Source organism: Rhinoraja longicauda, chromosome 22 (genome assembly GCF_053455715.1).
Source record: "Rhinoraja longicauda isolate Sanriku21f chromosome 22, sRhiLon1.1, whole genome shotgun sequence".
Classification (NCBI taxonomy): domain Eukaryota; kingdom Metazoa; phylum Chordata; class Chondrichthyes; order Rajiformes; family Arhynchobatidae; genus Rhinoraja; species Rhinoraja longicauda.
In genome coordinates this window covers 32,407,473-32,427,751 of record NC_135974.1, presented here as the reverse complement: position 1 = coordinate 32,427,751, position 20,279 = coordinate 32,407,473, and the positions used below count along the sequence as shown (strand labels likewise).

The 20,279-nt window shown below is 44.8% G+C and overlaps 1 protein-coding gene across 1 annotated transcript in view; it reads left to right on the top strand.

Annotated features, from left to right (window-relative positions):
* The window catches only part of prex1 (phosphatidylinositol-3,4,5-trisphosphate-dependent Rac exchange factor 1), a 170,291-nt gene that overhangs the window by 62,918 nt on the left and 87,094 nt on the right, over positions 1–20,279 (top strand). Inside the window, exons 6-11 of the mRNA XM_078419047.1 lie at positions 3,225–3,386; positions 8,045–8,178; positions 11,774–11,889; positions 15,186–15,335; positions 16,987–17,134; positions 19,492–19,592. Of these exons, the coding sequence (XP_078275173.1) occupies positions 3,225–3,386; positions 8,045–8,178; positions 11,774–11,889; positions 15,186–15,335; positions 16,987–17,134; positions 19,492–19,592 (811 nt within the window). The remainder of the gene's footprint in view (positions 1–3,224; positions 3,387–8,044; positions 8,179–11,773; positions 11,890–15,185; positions 15,336–16,986; positions 17,135–19,491; positions 19,593–20,279) is intronic.

Genomic DNA, 20,279 nt, shown 5'->3' with positions numbered 1-20,279 from the left:
CAGCCCAACTTGCCCACAACGGCCAACGTGTCTCATCTGCACGAGTCCCACTTGCCTGCATTTGGCCCATATCCCTCTAAACCTGTCCTATCCTTGTATCTGTCTAAATGCTTCCTAAATGTTGTGATAGTACTTGCCTCAACTACCTCATCTGGCAGCTCATTCCATACACCTACCATCCTTTGTGTGAAAAGGTTACCCCTCGGGTTCCGATTAAATCTATCTCCCTCACCTTAAACTATGTTGAAATATCCACAAACGCTGCTGATCAATAATTATTTGAAGTCTTAGAATTATTTGCCATTAAACCCTGATTTCACATTCAGAAATAACCACATCTATATTAAGCAATATTTTCCCTCCACATTTTTGTGCATTCAGGACAACTCCAAAAGAAATGTTAGCAGAAATGCAATGCTTAAAGTATTACAAACTTACAAAGTGTTCTAATTTGGACAGGTACATGGATAGGACATGTCGGGATATGGGCCAAACGCAGGCAGGTGGGACTCATGTAGATTGGGCATGTTGGTCGGCATGGGCAAGTTGGTCCGAAGAGACTGTTCCCCTAGAGTCATATGACTCTATGACTCTAAGAATGGCCCCAACCCAAAACGTCGCCTATCCATGTCCTCCAGAGATGCTGCCTGACCCGCTGAACTACTCCAGCACTCTGTGTTCAACACAAGATTCCACCATCTTCAGTCCCTTGTGTCTACAAACCTCATGCAGACATTTAATGGTATTCTGTTTATAATTCCAGAAGCAACCTGGTTGTGTGAATATTACCAGTGGTTTTGTGTACATAAAGCAACGTTCTGGCTTTTAGGTTGTGGTTAAATGTAGTTGCCACTAAGTTCCTGTAACGATTATGGAACAGAATATTATGAATTTGAAAACTGTGAAGTTGGAATTGACAACATTCATGAGTTTCCCAAATTATGATATCCCATGGAGAGCAATCGTTGGCTCCAGTGAGATCAATGAGTTCACTTAATTCTGGACTGCAGTGCCAGGTTTTGCTGAATATTCCATGATTAGTCTTTAGTAATTTTGGCAGAAGAGAGAATGCTTTTTTTTCTCAGTTGTTCACAGCTGGTGATCATTAAAACAGACGTAGATGTTGAAAGTTCCATTGGACTTCAATAGTCTTTTAGTCAAGAAAGGACAATAGACAATAGACAATAGGTGCAGGAGTAGGCCATTCAGCCCTTCGAGCCAGCACCGCCATTCAATGCGATCATGGCTGATCAGTACCCCGTTCCTGCGTTCTCCCCATACCCCCTCACTCCGCTATCCTTAAGAGCTCTATCCAGCTCTCTCTTGAAAGCATCCAATGAACTGGCCTCCACTGCCTTCTGAGGCAGAGAATTCCACACCTTCACCACTCTCTGACTGAAAAAGTTCTTCCTCATCTCCGTTCTAAATGGCCTACCCCTTATTCTTAAACTGTGGCCCCTTGTTCTGGACTCCCCCAACATTGGGAACATGTTTCCTGTCTCTGATGTGTCCAATCCCCTAATTATCTTATATGTTTCAATAAGATCCCCCCTCATCCTTCTAAATTCCAGTGTATACAAGCCCAATCGCTCCAGCCTTTCAACATACGACTGTCCCGCCATTCCGGGAATTAACCTAGTGAACCTACGCTGCACTCCCTCAATAGCAAGAATATCCTTCCTCAAATTTGGAGACCAAAACTGCACACAGTACTCCAGGTGCGGTCTCACCAGGGCCCGGTCCAACTGTAGAAGGACCTCTTTGCTCCTATACTCAACTCCTCTTGTTACGAAGGCCAACATTCCATTGGCTTTCTTCACTGCCTGCTGTACCTGCATGCTTCCTTTCATTGACTGATGCACTAGGACACCCAGATCTCGTTGAACTCCCCCTCCTCCTAACTTGACACCATTCAGATAATAATCTGCCTTTCTATTCTTACTTCCAAAGTGAATAACCTCAAAACGTCACCTCTCTGATGCCGCCTGACTTTGTCTCGCTCAAGATTGAAGTTTCTTGTCTCTCCACTAATCCTTCAATAACTGTCGTTAATAAACTAACAGTTCACTGAAAAGAAGGTACTAGGTTTAAGAAACATTTGGACAGTACTTGGATAGGACTGGTTTAGAGGGACATGGGCCAAACGCAGGCAGGTGGGACTAGTGTGGATGGGGCATGTTGGTCGGTGTGGGGTATGTTGGGCTGAAGGGCTTGTTTCCACACTGTATAACTCTATGACTGAACTGCTGAGGTGGGACTGGTTTCTCCTTTGTTGAAACTTCTGCTTCCCTCACCTTCAAATCAGCCGTTTGCATTTTGAGCATTGCCTCAGTCTTTTACACCAAGTATTTCTTCAGGTCTGTGTTTGCCCGAGGGTTAAGAATCCTTTTGAATGGTAAATGAAATGGGCAAACCAAAGGCACAACGATTGAGAGAGGTTGCAAAGATGATTTATTGATCAGAAAGTGACAGTAAACGACCACAAATGTAAGCTCATAACGCGAGGACACAAATAAATAATTGATCTACAAATGAGTCGAGCTTATTGAAGCAAGCATTTAGCAGAATGATGGAGAGTTAAGTTAAATTTGCAACTCGTGGTGAGAAGGAAATTTCCTTGGATTGAGAGACCTCATCTAATTGTTGAGCCAGACACCTTGGAAACAGCCCCTTCGGCCCAACTTGCCCATTCTGTCCCATTCAAGGTGGTCGAATTGGTGTAACCAGTGAGAAATTTGTTTCATTTAATTTAGAGAAACAAGGTGAAAACAGGCCCTTTGTCCCACCGAGTCCTTGCCGACCAACGATCACACCAGTACTATCCTACACACCAGGGACAACTTACAATCTTTTCCGGTCAATTAACCTACAATCCTGTACGTCATTGAAACGTGGGAGGAAACCAGAGCACCCAGAGAAGACCCACGTGGTTACAGGGGGAACGTACAAACTCCGTACAGACAGCGCCCAAAGTCAGGAACAAATGCGGTTCTCTGGTGCTGTAAGGCAGCAACACCTCCAATATTACGGGATTTGAATCTCATACTTAATCAAAAAATGATCTCAATGGAAATATATATTTGAAACGCAGAACGTAGGCCACTGCAGCACAGGAACCTTCGGCCCACAATGTCGGTGCTGAAAATGGTGCCAAGTTACGGTGGGTCTTTCTGTGCTAAAGTTGAGTAATTTGGGTCTCTGAAATTAGCTTTTATCTTTTTCAGGAGCTGCTGAAACGGACTCCCAAAAAACACAACGATAACATGGCAGTGGAGAAGGCATTACAAGCAATGAAAGCTGTGTGCACAAACATTAATGAGACCAAGAGGCAGATGGAGAAACTTGAAGCTTTGGAACACTTGCAGTCATCAATTGAAGGATGGGAGGTAAGATTCAGAAGGCTGAGGAGATCACAGCTTTGTTCATACATTTCAGTTTGATATTAAGGTAGACACAAAATGCTGGAGCAACTCAGCGAGTCAGGCAGCATCTCGGGAGAGAAGGAATGGGTGACGTTTCGGGTCGAGACCCTTCTTCAGACTGATATCAGTTTGATATGTTTAACAGTACATTTTCCAAGTTCTGCTATGCAGAAAGAAATGCCTCATTCTTGAGATTGTAAAGTTTTAATTGCATTCCAGTTTGCCAAATTTCATTGACGTTTGGGTAGGGATCCTGCATGAGGAATTGGTATTGTCTATTGGGGTATGGGGAGAAGGCAGGAATGGGTATTGATTGAGAATGATCAGCCATGATCACATTGAATTGCAGTGCTGGCTCGAAGGGCCGAATGGCCTCCTCCTGCACCTATTGTCTACAGCGTCTTGACCTGAAGGATCAATCAAGCTTTTGGCTCCTCAGATGTGCCTGACCTGCAGGATTCCTACAGTAGTTTGTTTTCCCATTGCTTCAGATTAGTTATCTACTGTCTACTGTCTCTCCAGAGGGCCCAGTTCCCAGGGCACAATACCATTTGGCCAACTCTTTTTTGGTCCCCTTACTCCATCAATTTAATTCCTCTCACATTTGCCATTCAATTCCCCTTTTGTTTCCTCCACTAACATACATTTAAAGGATAGATTTACTTTAGTTTAGATATACAGCAAGGAAACAGGCCATTCGGCCCACCGAGTCCGCACCGACCAGCGATCCCCGCACATTAACACTATCCTACACACACCAGGGACAATTTGCACATTTACACCAAGCCAATTAACCTACAAACCTGTACATGTTTGGAGTGTGGGAGGAAACCGAAGATCTTGGGGAAAAAAACCCCACGCAGGTCACGGGGAGAACGTACAAACTCCGAACAGACAGCACCCGTGATCAGGATCGAACCCGGGTCTCCGGCGCTGCAAGCGCTGTAAAGCAGCAACTCTACCGTTGCCGAGAGATTACATTAAACATTTGACCGCTCACTGTCTTGACACAACCCATTAACCCGAGCCACTATCTTGCTAACAGAAGAAATCTTTGGGAACAATTAACTTTTGGCATCAAAGATAGATGCAAAATGCTGGAGTAACTCAACGGGACAGCCAGCAGCTCTGGATAGAAGGGATGGTTGACGTTTCGGGTCGAGACCCTTCTTCAGTCTGACTCGCGCTGAGTTACTCCAGCATTTTGTGCCTATCTTCGGTGTAAACCAGCATTTGCAGTTCCTTCCTACACTTTTAGCAACAACTCGGCTTCCACTCATCTACCCAAGGAGTGACTGTGTGATGGGCTGATTTGTTATTAATGTGCCAACAAAGGATGAGGGATGATCTTATCGGGGTGTGTAAGATTATGAGGGGAATAGATCGGGTAGATGCACAGGGTTTTTTTTTTTTTACCCAGAGTAGGGTAATCAAGAAAGAGGTTTAAAGTGAGAGGGGAAAGGTTTAATAGAAACCTGAGGGGCAACTATTTTACACAGAGGGTGGTGGGTATTTGGAACAAGCTGCCGGAGACCTGTACTATAACGACATTTAAAAGACATTTGGGCAGGTGCATGGGTATCATATCATATCATATCATATATTTCCAGCCGGAAACAGGCCATTTCGGCCCTCCAAGTCCGTGCCGCCCAGCGATCCCCGCACATTAACACTATCCTACACCCACTAGGGACAATTTTTACATTTACCCAGCCAATTAACCTACATACCTGTACGTCTTTGGAGTGTGGGAGGAAACCGAAGATCTCGGAGAAAACCCACGCAGGTCACGGGGAGAACGTACAAACTCCTTACAGTGCAGCACCCGTAGTCAGGATCAGGTAGTCAGGTAGAAAAGCGTTAGAGGGTCTGAAGAAGGGTCTCGACCCGAAACGTCACCCATTCCTTCTCTCCCGAGATGCTGCCTGACCTGCTGAGTTACTCCAGCATTTTGTGAATAAATCGATTTGTACCAGCATCTGCAGTTATTTTCTTATACAAAGGGTTAGAGGGACCTGGAGCAAATGCAGGCGTGTGAAGCAAGCATAGGTGGGGCATCTCGGTCAGCATGGGCAAGTTGCTCTGAAGGGCCTGTTTTTGTGCTGTATGACTCTGACTCAGTAACTTAAAGAAGAAAACTGCCAAGGTAAAACGCAGCTAAACTAAATTTTTGTAGAAGTTATTTCTGCAAAATGATTTAAATCATGTTCCATTGTTTAAAATAGACAGAGTCTATTTGGTCATTCAAAAATGTATTCAAATGCATGCGATTTTAGTTTCTCTGATAAATTAGTTTCAGTTTGGCATTAACTTTCCAAAGTTACGTTCAAAGGCATCCACTGTTACCTCAAAAAAAAAAGAATATAGGTGTATAAAATCATGAGTAATAAATCAGGTAGATGCACAGAATCTCTTGCCCAGAGTAGGGGAATTGAGATACAGATGACATAGGTTCAAGGTGAAGGGGAAAAGATTTAATAGGAATCTGAGGGGTAACTTTTTCACACAAAGGGTGGTGGGTGTATGGAACAAGCTGCCAGAGGAGGTAGTTGAGGCTGGGACTATCCCATCGTTTAAGACACAGTTAGACAGGTACATGGATAGGACAAGCTTGGAGGGATATGGACCAAGCGCAGGCAGGTGGGACTGGTGTAGATGGGACGTTGGCCGGTGTGGGCAAGTTGGGCCAAAGGGCCTGTTTCCACACTGTATCACTATAACTATGATTCGATGTCGGCTTGTTCTCAACCTCAGTGGCATCTGCCAAGATGACGTAAGTGTCTGACTTGAGGAAGTGCCTTGTGTCTCGAATAAATACCAGCCGGCAAAATATCACGCCAAACATGTTGATGCCGACCAGATTCACTGAGTCACACTCCACGTGAAAGCCAATGGCTTCTGGATCGTTCAGGCTGAATCAATAATATCAGGAAAAATACATCCAGACGATGGATTTAGTTTTGCCTGCACAAAGTCTAATGTATGTAAAATGTATTTTATGATATCAAACAAGCCCTTGTTGTAGCAATGTCTGTTTTCAAGATGCTGTTGCTATGTGTGGGCAGCAGTTAGTACATTTGTTAGTCATCATGTCTTATTAGAATATGCTGGAGAGAAACTGGAACAATGGTTAAAACCCCATAATATTAAAGATGAGGTGGCACTGGATGTCTGTGAACATGCATGTAATACAGTTAATGTTTAGAGATACAGTGTGGAAACAGGCCCTTTGGTCCACCAAGCCCACGCTGACCTACGAACCCCTGTTCGCCAGTTCTATGTTATCCTAGTTTTGCACCCCTACCCACGGGGGGGGGGGGGCAATTTTTACAGAAGCTAATTAACCCACAAAGCTGCACGTCTTTGGGATGTGGGAGAAAACCCACACGGTCACAGGGAGGAAGTACAAACTCCGTACAGACATCACCAGTAGTCAGGATTGAACCCAGGGCTCGGTGACCACATGGGTTTCCTCCTATATCCCAAAGTCCTGTGGATTTGTTCGTTAATCGGCCTCTGTAAATTGCCCATGGTTTGTCGGGAGTGGATGAGAGAGTGGGATGACGTAGAACTCGTGTGAACGGTTGGTCGGCATGGACTCGTTGTGCTGAAGGGCAGGCCTGTTTCCATGCTGTATCTCTAAACTAAGCTGAACTCTGCACCATCTATCAAGCAGCCATTTTATTTCTTCAATATTCCCATCAACTCTGCCCAGATTCCTCTATGCACCGACAAACTCGGGGACAATTCACGGTGGATAAATAATGTTCCCATCCGCGGTGCGCGTGCGATGTGGGATTACACGAGGCAGCCTGATGGAAATCCCTGCAGCTCACGGGGAGAAAGTGCAATCTCCGAATGTCAGCAGCCAGGGCCAGCGTTGAACCTGGGTCACTGTAGTCACGTGGCAGCAGCTCTGCTTGCTCTGCCCTGCATCGTCCCCTTTAGAGTTGCAGAAAGGTTGCAAGGTGCAAGGTGGCAACTGAATGCACAGCAGAGACGGCTGTGATTCGTAAGATGGGAGAAGTGGAAGGATTTGAAAACCAGTATCAAATATTACCAAAAAAAAGGGCGCCACCATGTTACTCCAGCTTTTCGTGTCTACTTCAGCCATATGTACTTTGAGACCATTGCCTTTGGCTTAAATACATGTGGCATGCAATATCGGCCTGTGGTTCTTTATAGTTGAAGGAATTGTGAGAGAGAATGTTGCCTTGGCCATCTGTTTTAGCTTCATTTTCTCCAGATGGATTTTAGGAATAGATAACAAAATTATCCAAAGTATTGCGCGATTTTTATTGTTCTGCAATTAGTCAGGCCATTTGCAGGGTTTAGTCAGAGAGGAAATTGTGGATTTTGCAACCTAGCCACATTCTTCCCCATCTTCCAAATATAAAACTTGCAAGTGTGTATTCAGCTGAGCGCTATGGTTGAGAAAATTCAACCAAGCACTTCCTCTTAAAAGTCCCTTTCAGTTGCCATTAATGCTAGAGTCCCAAAACCAAGCGAATCGGACAATTCTACCTTTTCTATTTTTTTCCACCATGTAGATATTGATAACTGCATATAAGCTGTTGTGAGATAAAAATCATCTGTTGTCTCTATAATTTTATTTTGCCCAGGGTTCAAATCTGACTGATATTTGTACTGAACTACTGCAGCAAGGTCCCTTGTTGAAAATCTCGGCTGGAAATATTCAAGAACGAGTGTTCTTTTTGTTTGATAACTTACTGGTGTACTGTAAAAGGAAGTCCAGGTAAGTAACGATTGGCAATTGTCAAACGACAACATGAAATATTACAGGCACAGGTCCAGCACCGATTTTCTGGCAATTGAAGGGTTACCAACTGTCCCGTATTAGCCGGGACATCCCTTAGTTTGGGCTAAATTGGTTTGTCCCGTACGGGACTGCCCTTGTCCCGTATTAGGCCCGGGGGGCTCTGTAGGCCCGGACGCTGTAGGCACGGACCTTGTAGGCTCGTAGGCCCGGGCACCACCTAACGGAGGTTGCATAACAACCCGCCTCCTGGCCCGGGCGGCTGCCATTGGTGGAGCACGTGACCGCTGGCTGGGTGAGGTCACATGGAGCGCGGGGTGGTGACGTCACCTTGTCCCATATTTGGGAGTGAGATAGTTGGCACCCCTATGGTCCAGCCCCCTCTTTCATCCAACTAAATTCCCTCCACTCCACCGAAATCCCCTCGATAATGTGGCGCCTAGTCCAGATGATCCTAGGCCGATCTTGATCCCATTGGGACCTCCGTGCCGATGAGCGGTTCAAATTGCTCCCTGCAACCGGGGCTCTGGAACTCTGGCCCGGCCGGAGCCGGCAGATCTGTTCCCACAGCCGATCTCCGAGGCAGACCTTGTGGTCCAAGTAAAGCCCAAGGCCACGACCTCTGTTGGTCTGGCAAAACAGATAGCCCAGAAATGCTCTGGAACCGAGGGTGCCAGAAAACCGGTGGTGGACCTGTTTGGTTAACTTTCAACCTTTGAAATGAATTTGGTTCAGTGTGCATAATTACAAGTCGGCCTGGGTGTACAGACACAGAATAAAGGGAGCAATGTTTAATGCAAGTTAAAGTCCGATTAAAGATATTCCGAGGGTCTCCAATGAGGTCGGGCTGCGCTCGAGTTGTTGATAGGATGGTTCAGTTGCTTCTGTTTTTGGCTTTATTAAATTTCATAACAGACTTGAGGGTATAAAAGATTTATTTTTCCAATATTCCTACTGTATCCTCTGGTCATAAACGTGAGAATATGTCTTGATCCAACAGTCGGACAACAGCTCCAAAATAGTAGTTCAGGACCACATTAGAGAGCAGTCCTGAGCTACCATCTTGGTAACCTTCGGACTATCTTTGATTGGACATTACTGGCTTTACCTTGCACTCAACGTTGTTCCCTTATACTTGTGCATAAGGCTTAGTGCGTGTATCTATACACTGTCTATACACTATAGCTCGATTGTTATCGTGTAATGTCCTTCCATTGACTGGTTAGCACGCAACAAAAGCTCTTCACTGTACCTCGGTACACATGACATACACCAAATGATAACTGATAAGTGGTCTGTTGGCCTTCATAATGAGAGGATTTGAGTATAGGAGTAAAGAGGTCCTTCTGCAGTTGTATAGGGCCCTGGTGAGGTGAGACCACACCTGGAGAATCGTGTGCAGTTTTGGTCTCCTAATTTGAGGAAGGACGTCCTTGCTATTGAGGCAGTGCTGCGTAGGTTCGTGAGGTTAATCCCTGGGATGGCGGGACTGTCATATGAGGAAAGATTGGAAAGACTGGGCTAGTATTCGCTGAAGTTTAGAAGGATGAGAGGGGATCTTATAGAGACGTATAAAATTATAAAAGGACTGGACAAGCTAGATGCAGGAAAAATGTTCCCAATGTTGGGGGAGTCCAAAACCAGGGGCCACAGTCTAAGAATAAAGGGGAGGTCATTTAAAACTGAGGTGAGAAGAAACCTTTTCACCCAGAGAGTTGTGAATTTATGGAATTCTCTGCCACAGAAGGCAGTGGAGGCCAATTCACTGGATGAATTTAAAAATTAGTTAGATAGAGCTCTAGGGGCTAGTGGAATCAAGGGATATGGGGAGAAGGCAGGCACAGGTTACTAATTGTGGATGATCAGCCATGATCACAATGAATGGCGGTGCTGGCTCGAGGGGCCAAATGGCCTCCTCCTGCACCTATTTTCTCTTTCTATGGTCACAACTTGGTTTATTGTCACGTATCCTGAGTTATAGTGAAAACCCTTTGTTGCATTCAATCCAGTCAGTGGGAAAGGTTGATTACAATCGAGCCATTGACAGTGTATGATAAGGGGATAACGTTTAGTGCAAGGTAAAGCCAGCAAAGTCCGATCTTGGGTAGTCATCAATGGTTGATATTCATTCAGGACTACTCTCTGGGTGTGGTAGGATGGTTCAGTTGCCTGATAACAGCTGGGAAGAAACTGTCCCCGGATCTGGAGGTGTGCATTTTCACGCTTCTCTACCTTTTGCCTGGCGGGAGAGGAGAGAAGAGGGGGGTGACCGGGGCGAGACTCGTCCTTGCTGTTGCTGCTGGCCTCGCCGAGGCAGCGCGAGGTGTCGATGGAGTCGGTGGAAGGATGAATGATCGCAGAGTGCGTGATTGTCCTGGTGGCAAGTGCATTTGCAGAGTGTGTACTTCTCTCAAGCCAAAGCACTGTGAATCATCGCAGAAGGAAGGAAACGTAGTTTCAAGTTGCGTCATGATCCACAGCAGAACTTGGAAATGAAAATTGGCAACTTCCCTAGGTTTTCAGCTGTGCTGATGTGGCTTTTGTTTCTAAATCTATGTACGATCAGCTGATCATTTCATGTTTCCTGATGGTATCTGATTGCCAGCAAAAGGCATGGGTTACTCACTAAACCACGGTGTATATTATTCACCACGACTGGGCAGTTTCTTCCTGAAATGCCTGTGTATTGTCAACCTCCTAACGAATCTTTTTATTCCAACTGTGAGGGAAGTGTACTTGCTGGAGTTTAGAAGGATGATGGGGGGGGGGGGCATTGAATATAACCGAATAGTTGAAAGACCTGGATAGAGTGGACGTGAAGAGGATCTTTCCACCAATGGGGGAGGCTAGGACCAGATGCCTCAGAGTGAAAGGATGTTCTTTTTGGAAGGAGTTGAGGAGGAATTTCTTTAGTCAGACGGTGGTGAAGCTGTGGAATTCACTGCCACAGGCAGCTGTGGAGGCCGACAATGGGTATTTTTAAGGCAGAGGGATAGATTCTTGATTTGTACGGGTGTCAGGGGTTATGGGGAGAAGGCAGGAGAATGGGGTTGAGAGGGAAAGATAGATCAGCCATGATTGAATGGTGGATTTGTGAAGGGCCGAATGGCCTAATTCTGCTCCTATAAACCCATGAACTTGTGAAGTGATAAAATTGTTAAGACATCAGATAAACTTGCTCCCTGGAGGCACCCATTGCTGAGGGATTTCAATTCATTTCTCCCTTGATGTGCTTGGTAGTTGAGGCAGGTTCACTAACGACATTTAAAAGACACTTGGATAGGTGCGCGGTTAGGAAAGCTTTAGTGATATGGATCAAACGTGTGCTTGGAGACGAGCTGAGATGGGGCATCTTGGTTGGCATGGGCGAGTGGGGCCGAAGGGCGTGCATGCATGCGTGCGTGTGTCCGTGTGTCCGTGTCCGTCCCTGTCCATGTCTGCCTCTCTCCCCCACCCACGTGCTCTCAACTCAAACCACCTCATATTGACACATTTATTTTATGTTTGAACCTGTTGTTTGAACTTTGATATGAATGATTATTTCCGGAAATGCACGTTACCTTTCTTGTTGCAGGGTGTCCGGTAAAAAGCCGGCCAAACGCACCAAGTCTATGAACGGGGCCCAGTATATATTCCGCGGAAGGATCAGTACGGAGGTGATGGAAGTGGAACACGTGGAAGATGGAACAGGTACCGTTTGACTCGACCGTTTGCTGTTCAGTTGCTCCTTTCCTTTCCTCAACCTGTTCTGACAACCAGTGCTCAAGTGAACTGTGATCATGGCCGACAACGAGCCCTTTATTAAATGCAGACCTTCATCCAGTGGCTCGTCATGGTACCCAATTCCAATGTTGACATAAAGTCAGGGCCTGATGCATCCACTGGGTACAGCAGCTTGAAGGACAGCTCACTGGGACTGAGTGGGATCAGCTCAGCTGGGGCATCTTGGTCAGCAGGACGAGTTGGGCCAAAGGGCCGGTTTCCTCTCCATCTCTCTCTCTCCCTCTCTCTCTCTCCCTCTCTCTCTCTCTCTCTCCCTCACTCTCTCTCTCTCTCTCCCTCTCTCTCTCTCCCTCTCTCTCTCTCTCTCTCTCTCTCCCTCACTCTCTCTCCCTCACTCTCTCTCCCTCACTCTCTCTCCCTCACTCTCTCTCCCTCTCTCTCTCCCTCACTCTCTCTCCCTCTCTCTCTCTCTCTCTCTCTCTCTCTCTCTCTCTCTCTCTCTCTCTCTCTCTCTCTCTCTCTCTCTCTCTCTCTCTCTCTCTCTCTCTCTCTCTCTCTCTCTCTCTCTCTCTCTCTCTCTCTCTCTCTCTCTCATTTTCTCCCTCCCTTATTCTCGTTCTCTCTCTCTCATTCTCTTTCTCTCTCCCTCGTTCTCTCTCCCTCGTTCTCTTTCTCTCTCTCTCATTCTCTTTCTCTCTCATTCTCTTTCTCTCATTCTCTTTCTCTCTCTCTCGTTCTCTTTCATTCTCTTTCTCATTCGTTCTCATTCGTTCTCTCTCGTTCCCTCTCCCTCGTTCCCTCTCCCTCGTTCTCTCTCTCTCTCACGCATTCGTTCTCTCTCTCATTCTCTCTCGTTCTCTCTCTCTCGTTCTCTCTCTCGTTCTCTCTCCCTCGTTCTCTCCCTCGTTCTCTCTCCCTCGTTCTCTCATTCTCTCTCTCGTTCTCTATCTCGTTCTCTCGTTCTCTCTCTCGTTCTCTCTTTCGTTCTCTCTCTCGTTCTCTTTCTCGTTCTCTCTCTCGTTCTCTCTCTCGTTCTCTCTCTCGTTCTCTCTCTCGTTCTCTATCTCTCTGTCTCTCTGTCTCTCTGTCTGTCTCTCTGTCTGTCTCTCTCTGTCTCCCTCTCTCTCTCTCTCTCTCTCCTCCCCCCCCCCTGACATTTGTTGGCAAATTGATTACAACTCTGTTTCTCGCAGCGAATAATAAAGAAGGATGTAGTTGGAGTAAAAGGTTTCTGCGGGTGATGATTATCAAACAGTTAATGTGGGGTGAGACTTGAGACGAGGAGCTGTGGAGGTTGTTGGAGCAGGCTGAAGCTGCATCTTTCTGAGCAGCGTTTGTGCATCAAATGTTGCAGCCACTAATGGTTCTCCAATTACGATGATGCTCTGCCGTGACGCTCTGCTGCAGCACAATGGCTGCTTGTTCTGGCTGAGAAACCAATGCCCTTTCCAAATGCAATCTGCAGCCACGAATAATCAATTAAAAATCTTCTTTTAAACAAAAATTCTGCCCGTCACATAGTTGCGGAGAACAGAACAAATTAAAATTGTCCTCAGCTGCAGGTTTAAAGGTTTGCCTTGCAATCAATGGCTTGGCAATGTTCTGAATTTAATTCTTGGGGATTTGCCCTGAGATTATTTTGATAGCGTTTTGATAAATTTATTGCTAATTTGAGTTGGATTATTTCATTCCATCTCTCGAACAAATACTCGGCTCCAAGTGGCAGGGAGATTAATTTCCATCTGGACAACACTTGAATGATTTAAATCCTGTAATTGTCAGTGTGTTGATGGATGAGGTGAGAGTTAGAAACTAATTAAGGAATGAGGCACTGATTGTGGAATTTACTGCGAGCCCTTGAAAAATATAATGTTCTCTCACCAGCGTTGGCAACTTGGAAACGAAGGTTTCCTGCAGCCCAGCATTAAGATCCTTATCTCCCTGGTTATGTCCCGCTTAACAGCTGTGCTCAAAGCAAACAGTTGATTCCGAGCCCCTGTGACTGATGAAGACATTGTAGCTCATTTCTTCACTGACTTTGTACACAGATTAATCTGTTTTAATGATCTAAATACGTTTTAATTGACTATTGTCACCTGTACGCAGGTACAATGCAAAGCTTTTTGGTTTAGTTTGGAGATTCAGCGCGGAAACAGGCCACGCAGCCCACCGAGTCTGCCCCGCACACTAACACTATCCTACACACGCACACGCACACACACACACACACACACACACACACACACACACACACACACACACACACACACACACACACACACACACACACACACACACACACACACACACACACTAACTATCACACACACACTAACTATCACACACACACACACACACACACACACACACACACACACACACACACACACACACACACACACACATAGACAGAGACACACACATAGACAGACACACACACACACACACACACACACACACTCATAGACAGAGAGACACACACACACACACACACATAGACAGACACACACACACACACACACACACACACACATAGACAGAGACACACACACACACACACATAGACAGAGACACACACACACACACACACACACACACACATAGACAGAGACACACACACACACTCCCCCACACACACACACACATAGACAGACGCGCACACACACACACACACACACACATACACACACACACACACACATAGACAGAGACACACACACACACTCCCCCACACACACACACACACACACACACACACACACACACACACACACACACACACACACACACACACACACACACACACACACACACACACACACCATTTTTTTATTGAAGCCAATTAACCTTCAAACCTGCACGTCTTTTGAGTGTGGGAAGAAACCGGAGCACCCAGAGAAAACCCACGCAGGTCACGGGGAGAACGTACAGACTCCGTACAGACAGCACCCGTAGTCAGGACCAAGCCTGGGTCTCTGGTGCTGTGTAACAGCAACTCTCCCGCTGCGCCACCATGCTGCTCCATTGTCGTGTGCTATCCAGCCAGTATAAAGGCTCCACATGACTACAATCGATCCACCCACCGTGCACAGTGAAGGATATGATGGTCAATGCACAATAAAGTCCGATTAAAGATAGTCCCACCCTCCAATGAGTGCAGGTTTCTAGGTTATTTAGACTTTTAGACTTTTAAATGGCACTTAGTGCCTAGTTTCTGGGTGATTATTGTCAGCATCTTAAACTGCCTCTCTTCACCCCTACAGCCGATTACCACAGCAATGGCTACACTGTGACAAATGGCTGGAAAATCCACAACACTGCCAAAAACAAGTGGTTTGTTTTAATGGCCAAAACTGCGGACGAGAAACAGAAATGGTTGGATGCAATTCTGAAGGAACGGGAACAGAGGGAGAGTGAGTAACTTGCCATCATCAATACTTTTCAATGAAAGTTGAATTATCTCCTATATCTACAAACTCCTCCCCTCCTGTTCGCCGTATCCCACCTGACTCACACCTATTCTTGCTATTGAGGGCGTGCAGCGTAGGTTTACTAGGTTAATTCCTGGAATGGCGGGACTGTCATATGTTGAAAGACTGGAGCGATTAGGCTTGTGTACATTGGAATTTAGAAGGATGAGAGGGGATCTTATCGAAACGTATAAGATTATTAAGGGGTTGGACACGTTAGAGGCAGGAAACATGTTCCCAATGTTGGGGGAGTCCAGAACAAGAGGCTAACAGTTTAAGAATAAGGGGTAGGCCATTTAAAACTGAGATGAGGAAAAACTTTTTCAATCAGAGAGTTGTGAATCTATGGAATTCCCTGCCTCAGAAGGCAGTGGAGGCCAATTCTCTGAATGCATTCAAGAGAGAGCTGGATAGAGCTCTTAAGGATAGTGGAGTCAGGGGGTATGGGGAGAAGGCAGGAGCGGGATACTGATTGAGAATGATCAGCCATGATCACATTGAATGGCAGTGCTGGCTCGAAGGGCCGAATGGCCTCCTCCTGCACTCATTGTCTATTGTTCTATTGTCTATTTCTCCCCCCACACTTCCCCTTGCCCTTCCACCTACATTCCTTCTTCCAGCTTCACAACTTGCAATTCTTCATTCCTTTTGTCCCACACCATCTGTCTTTTTATCCCTGACCTTGGTCCAACCATCTACCTATCAAACAAAAACCTCCTCCCTTGTATCAGCGTATTAGCTGCCAGGTTTTGTCTTGCCCATCTTCTCTTGCAGCTTCCTCCCTGCCCTCCTCCATCTCAACCAGTCTGAAGAAGGGTCCTGACCTGAAACGGCACCCATCCGTGTTCTCCAGAGATGCTGCTTGACCCGCTGAGTGGCTGGAGCGACTAGGCTTGTATACACTTACACTGGAATTTAGAAGGATGAGAGGGGATCTTATCGAAACGTATAAGATTATCAAGGGGTTGGACATGATAGAGGCAGGTAACATGTTCCCAATGTTGGCGGAGTCCAGAACCAGGGGCCACAGTTTAACAATAAGGGGTAGGCCATTTAGAACGGAGATGAGGAAAAGCCTTTTCAGTCAGAGAGTTGTGAATCTGTGGAATTCTCTGCCTCAGAAGGCAGTGGAGGCCAATTCTCTGAATGCATTCAAGAGAGAGTTAGATAGAGCTCTTAAAGATAGCGGAGTCAGGGGGTATGGGGAGAAGGCAGGAACGGTGTACTGATTGAGAATGATCAGCCATGATCATATTGAATGGCGGTGCTGGCTCGAAGGGCCGAATGGCCTACTCCTGCACCTATTGCCTATTGAGTTACTCCAGCATTTTCTTTCCATCTTCGGTGTAAACTAGCGTCTGCAGTCCCTCCCTATGCATTTCTAATGTTCAGTGTTGACATACCCCCATTGGCAAAGCTCGATTGAACGGTTTAATTCAGTTTAGTTGAAATAGCTGTGCTTTCGTTTTATGGCTGTTAAAATGTCGAGTTGAACAATTGGTTTGGTTGGCATTTCCACACAACGCAGACAGTACAGTATGTCCAAGAATCTTCTAGGAATATTTTCACGCGATCTCTCAACTTTGGTTTCTAGGTCTGAAGTTGGGCATGGAACATGATGCGTACATCATGATCTCGGAGAAGGGAGAGAAACTTTACCACATGATGATGAACAAGAAAGCGAATCTTATAAAGGACAGGCGGAGAAAGTTGTCCATCGTCCCCAAGTGCTTTTTTGGCAAGTAAGGCCTCATCAATTTTCACGTCCTGTTCATGCAACTAAAACGGCTAAACACTGGATCTCCTGTCAATCTTCATTTTGTTTGCCAAATCAGAAATAGGTCCTAAATTACCATGCGTTATTTAAGCAACAATTTTTAGTGCGGCACGGTGGCGCAGCGGTAGAGTTGCTGCCTTACAGCGCTTGCAGCGCCGGAGGCCCGGGTTCGATCCCGACTACGGGTGCTGTCTGTATGGAGTTTGTACGTTCTCCCCGTGACCGTGTGGGTTTTCTCCGAGATTTTTGAATTCCCCCCATACTCCAAAGACGTACAGGTACGTAGGTTAAATTGGCTTGGTGTACACGTAAATTGTCCCTGGTGTGTGTAGGATAGTGTTAGTGTGCAGGGCTCGTTGGCTCGATATCACCATCCACGCTGTATTCACTAAACGAAATTAACTAATAAATCAACTTCTGTTTTAAATGAGCGCTGAATGGAATTGTTCAAGATATTAAAGATTGTGGCCAACACAATCGCATGTGAGATAAATACATTTGCATTAAATGTTACCATGCACGCAGCTTTACTAATCCTATTACATTCAATTATGAATCATATATGCATGCAATTATTAAAAACAAATGCTTCATAAATTCAACTTGCTTTTCCCTTAATGTCTTTTACTGAATAGTCATTTGTTTTCTGCATTTGTTCTGAAAAGTACATCTTGCATAGAAAATATCCCGCCATAGTGTCCTGCCAATAGCTTTGAATTCAATGCATGAAAGATCCCTTGTGCATGCTCACTGTAGATAGCAAGATATAGTACATAGATATGGTGTAGAAAATACACTTGGAACTGCGTCAACGGTGATCTAATTTTGTGGCAGGAATTTTAAATGAATGTTCAGATATCTTTTGTCTCTCTGGTGCTAATTGTCAAGGTATATGTTCCAATTTTATCAGCGAAAATGTACAATGACTAATGGTGCCAAAATAAATGTAATTAAGTCACTGGCATCCTTACATCATGATTCATTTATGTTCTCGTGAATAAGGGAGATGAGAATAGGGATGTGGGCTTTCAGGGGAATATACTGTATAAGGTGCACCTCCTCCCACAAGTACCAATCGAGCAACGCAAAGATCATCTTGTTTTAATATTCACCAAACGCTGTATATCCTGAACTTCATTACGTTGGTGACAATATCCTCTGTGTAAACAAAACACTGGTGAAAGTGACCGGCTCCCATTTTAACTTTAAATGCTTCCATTTAGTCTGTCTTAATCGCACCAATGTTGAAAGGATTAAATATGATGGTGCATCTAGTTTGCGTCTACTCGGAATTATTCTTGGTTACGAGCAGCTGGGTGCAGATAAGTGATATTTGAGTGAATGAAAATCTGTAAGTTCTTCCTGGCTTTTGAAAAGACTGCTGCCTGGCGACAGACCAAGTTCAAGCTAGAAGAAGCCCGGCTTGAGAATTAGGTACTTGTTGCAGTTTAATGAATTGTGCCAAAGTTAGTCTTGGATTTGTATACTTCAGATGACAGCTAGTGCGAGGAAATGAGCACACAGCTTAGAAACAAAAAAACTTGCTTGGAACCTACACCAGCTTGCCATTTAATTGAGGATAGTTTCCTTTAAAAAGAAATATTACAGTAAATAAATATTATAGTATATAAATATTATATTATGGTGTATATATAATAGCATATTATCATACAGCATATTATTTATTGTACAGTATATTATTGTACAGCATATTATTGTAAAGCATATTATGGTATAGCATATTATTGTATAGCACATTATGGCCATGGCATATTATGGTATAGCATATTGTATAGCACATCATGGCCATAGCATATTATGGTATAGCATATTATTGTATAACACATCATGGCCATAGCATATTATGGTATAGCGTATTATGGTATAGCATTTTATGGTATAGCATATTATGGTGTAGCATATATAATGGCGTTGCATATTGTGGTATATTATAGTATGGTATATTCTAGTATATTAAATCCCTGTACAGAATAGTATATTGTGATATACTATAGTATATTATAAGAGTCTCGACCCGAAACATAACTCTAGAAATGCTGCCTAGCCTTTGTGTCCTTTAATATACAATTTAACTTCATTATCCAATTATTAAAGGTCAGCTTTAGAATTGGTTTATTGGCATTTGTTATCATAATACCACAGTTTTTGCAAGTATTTTTTCATGCTGTTTTTCATCACATCTAGATTTAGACTGAAGATTTGTATTTTAAAAAATAATAAACTTTGATAGTGAGACTATTTTTCTTCTCCAAATGCTGGAAATGGTGTTTCCACAAACTGAGAGGTCTGTTCTTTTTGCAGTGAGTTTGTCTCCTGGTTGATGGAGATTGGGGAGATCAGTAAATCGGAGGAAGGAGTGAACCTGGGTCAGGCTTTACTTGAGAATGGCATCATTCATCATGGTGAGTACCTTCAGACAATCTTGGAACAGGCTCTGCGTAAGGAAGGATGATCTTACTTCCTTCTGCGTTCGAGGCAGCTGTCAATGATGAACGATGAAATCATCCGCCTCGAATGAATGCAAACACTTCTTGGCAACTTCACCTAAAAATAAAGCTTAATAACACCTGGTGTCAGATTCATTTGATTTAGTTTAGTTTAGAGATACAGCATGAAAACTGGCCCTTCGGTCGACTGAGTCCACCTTAACGCTTTTGAGATAATGAAGAGCCTTTTACAATAGACAATAGACAATAGGTGCAGGAGGAGGCCATTCGGCCCTTCGAGCCAGCACCACCATTCAATGTGATCATGGCTGATCATTCTCAATCAGTACCCCGTTCCTGCCTTCTCCCCATACCCCCTGACTCCGCTATCCTTAAGAGCTCTATCCAGCTCTCTCTTGAATGCATTCAGAGAATTGGCCTCCACTGCCTTCTGAGGCAGAGAATTCCACAATGGTGGGATGTGGGTCATGTGCAGGCAGATGAGAGTTGGTCTTGGCATTGTGATTAGCACAGACATTGTGGGCCGAAGGGTCCGCTCTTGGATTGTGCTGTTCCATGCACATCTGATTAGTGCAGTGTGCATTTTTAGCTTAATTTTTTCATATGTTTAATTTTCTGTGTGTTTTTGAATTACGCGCTGCT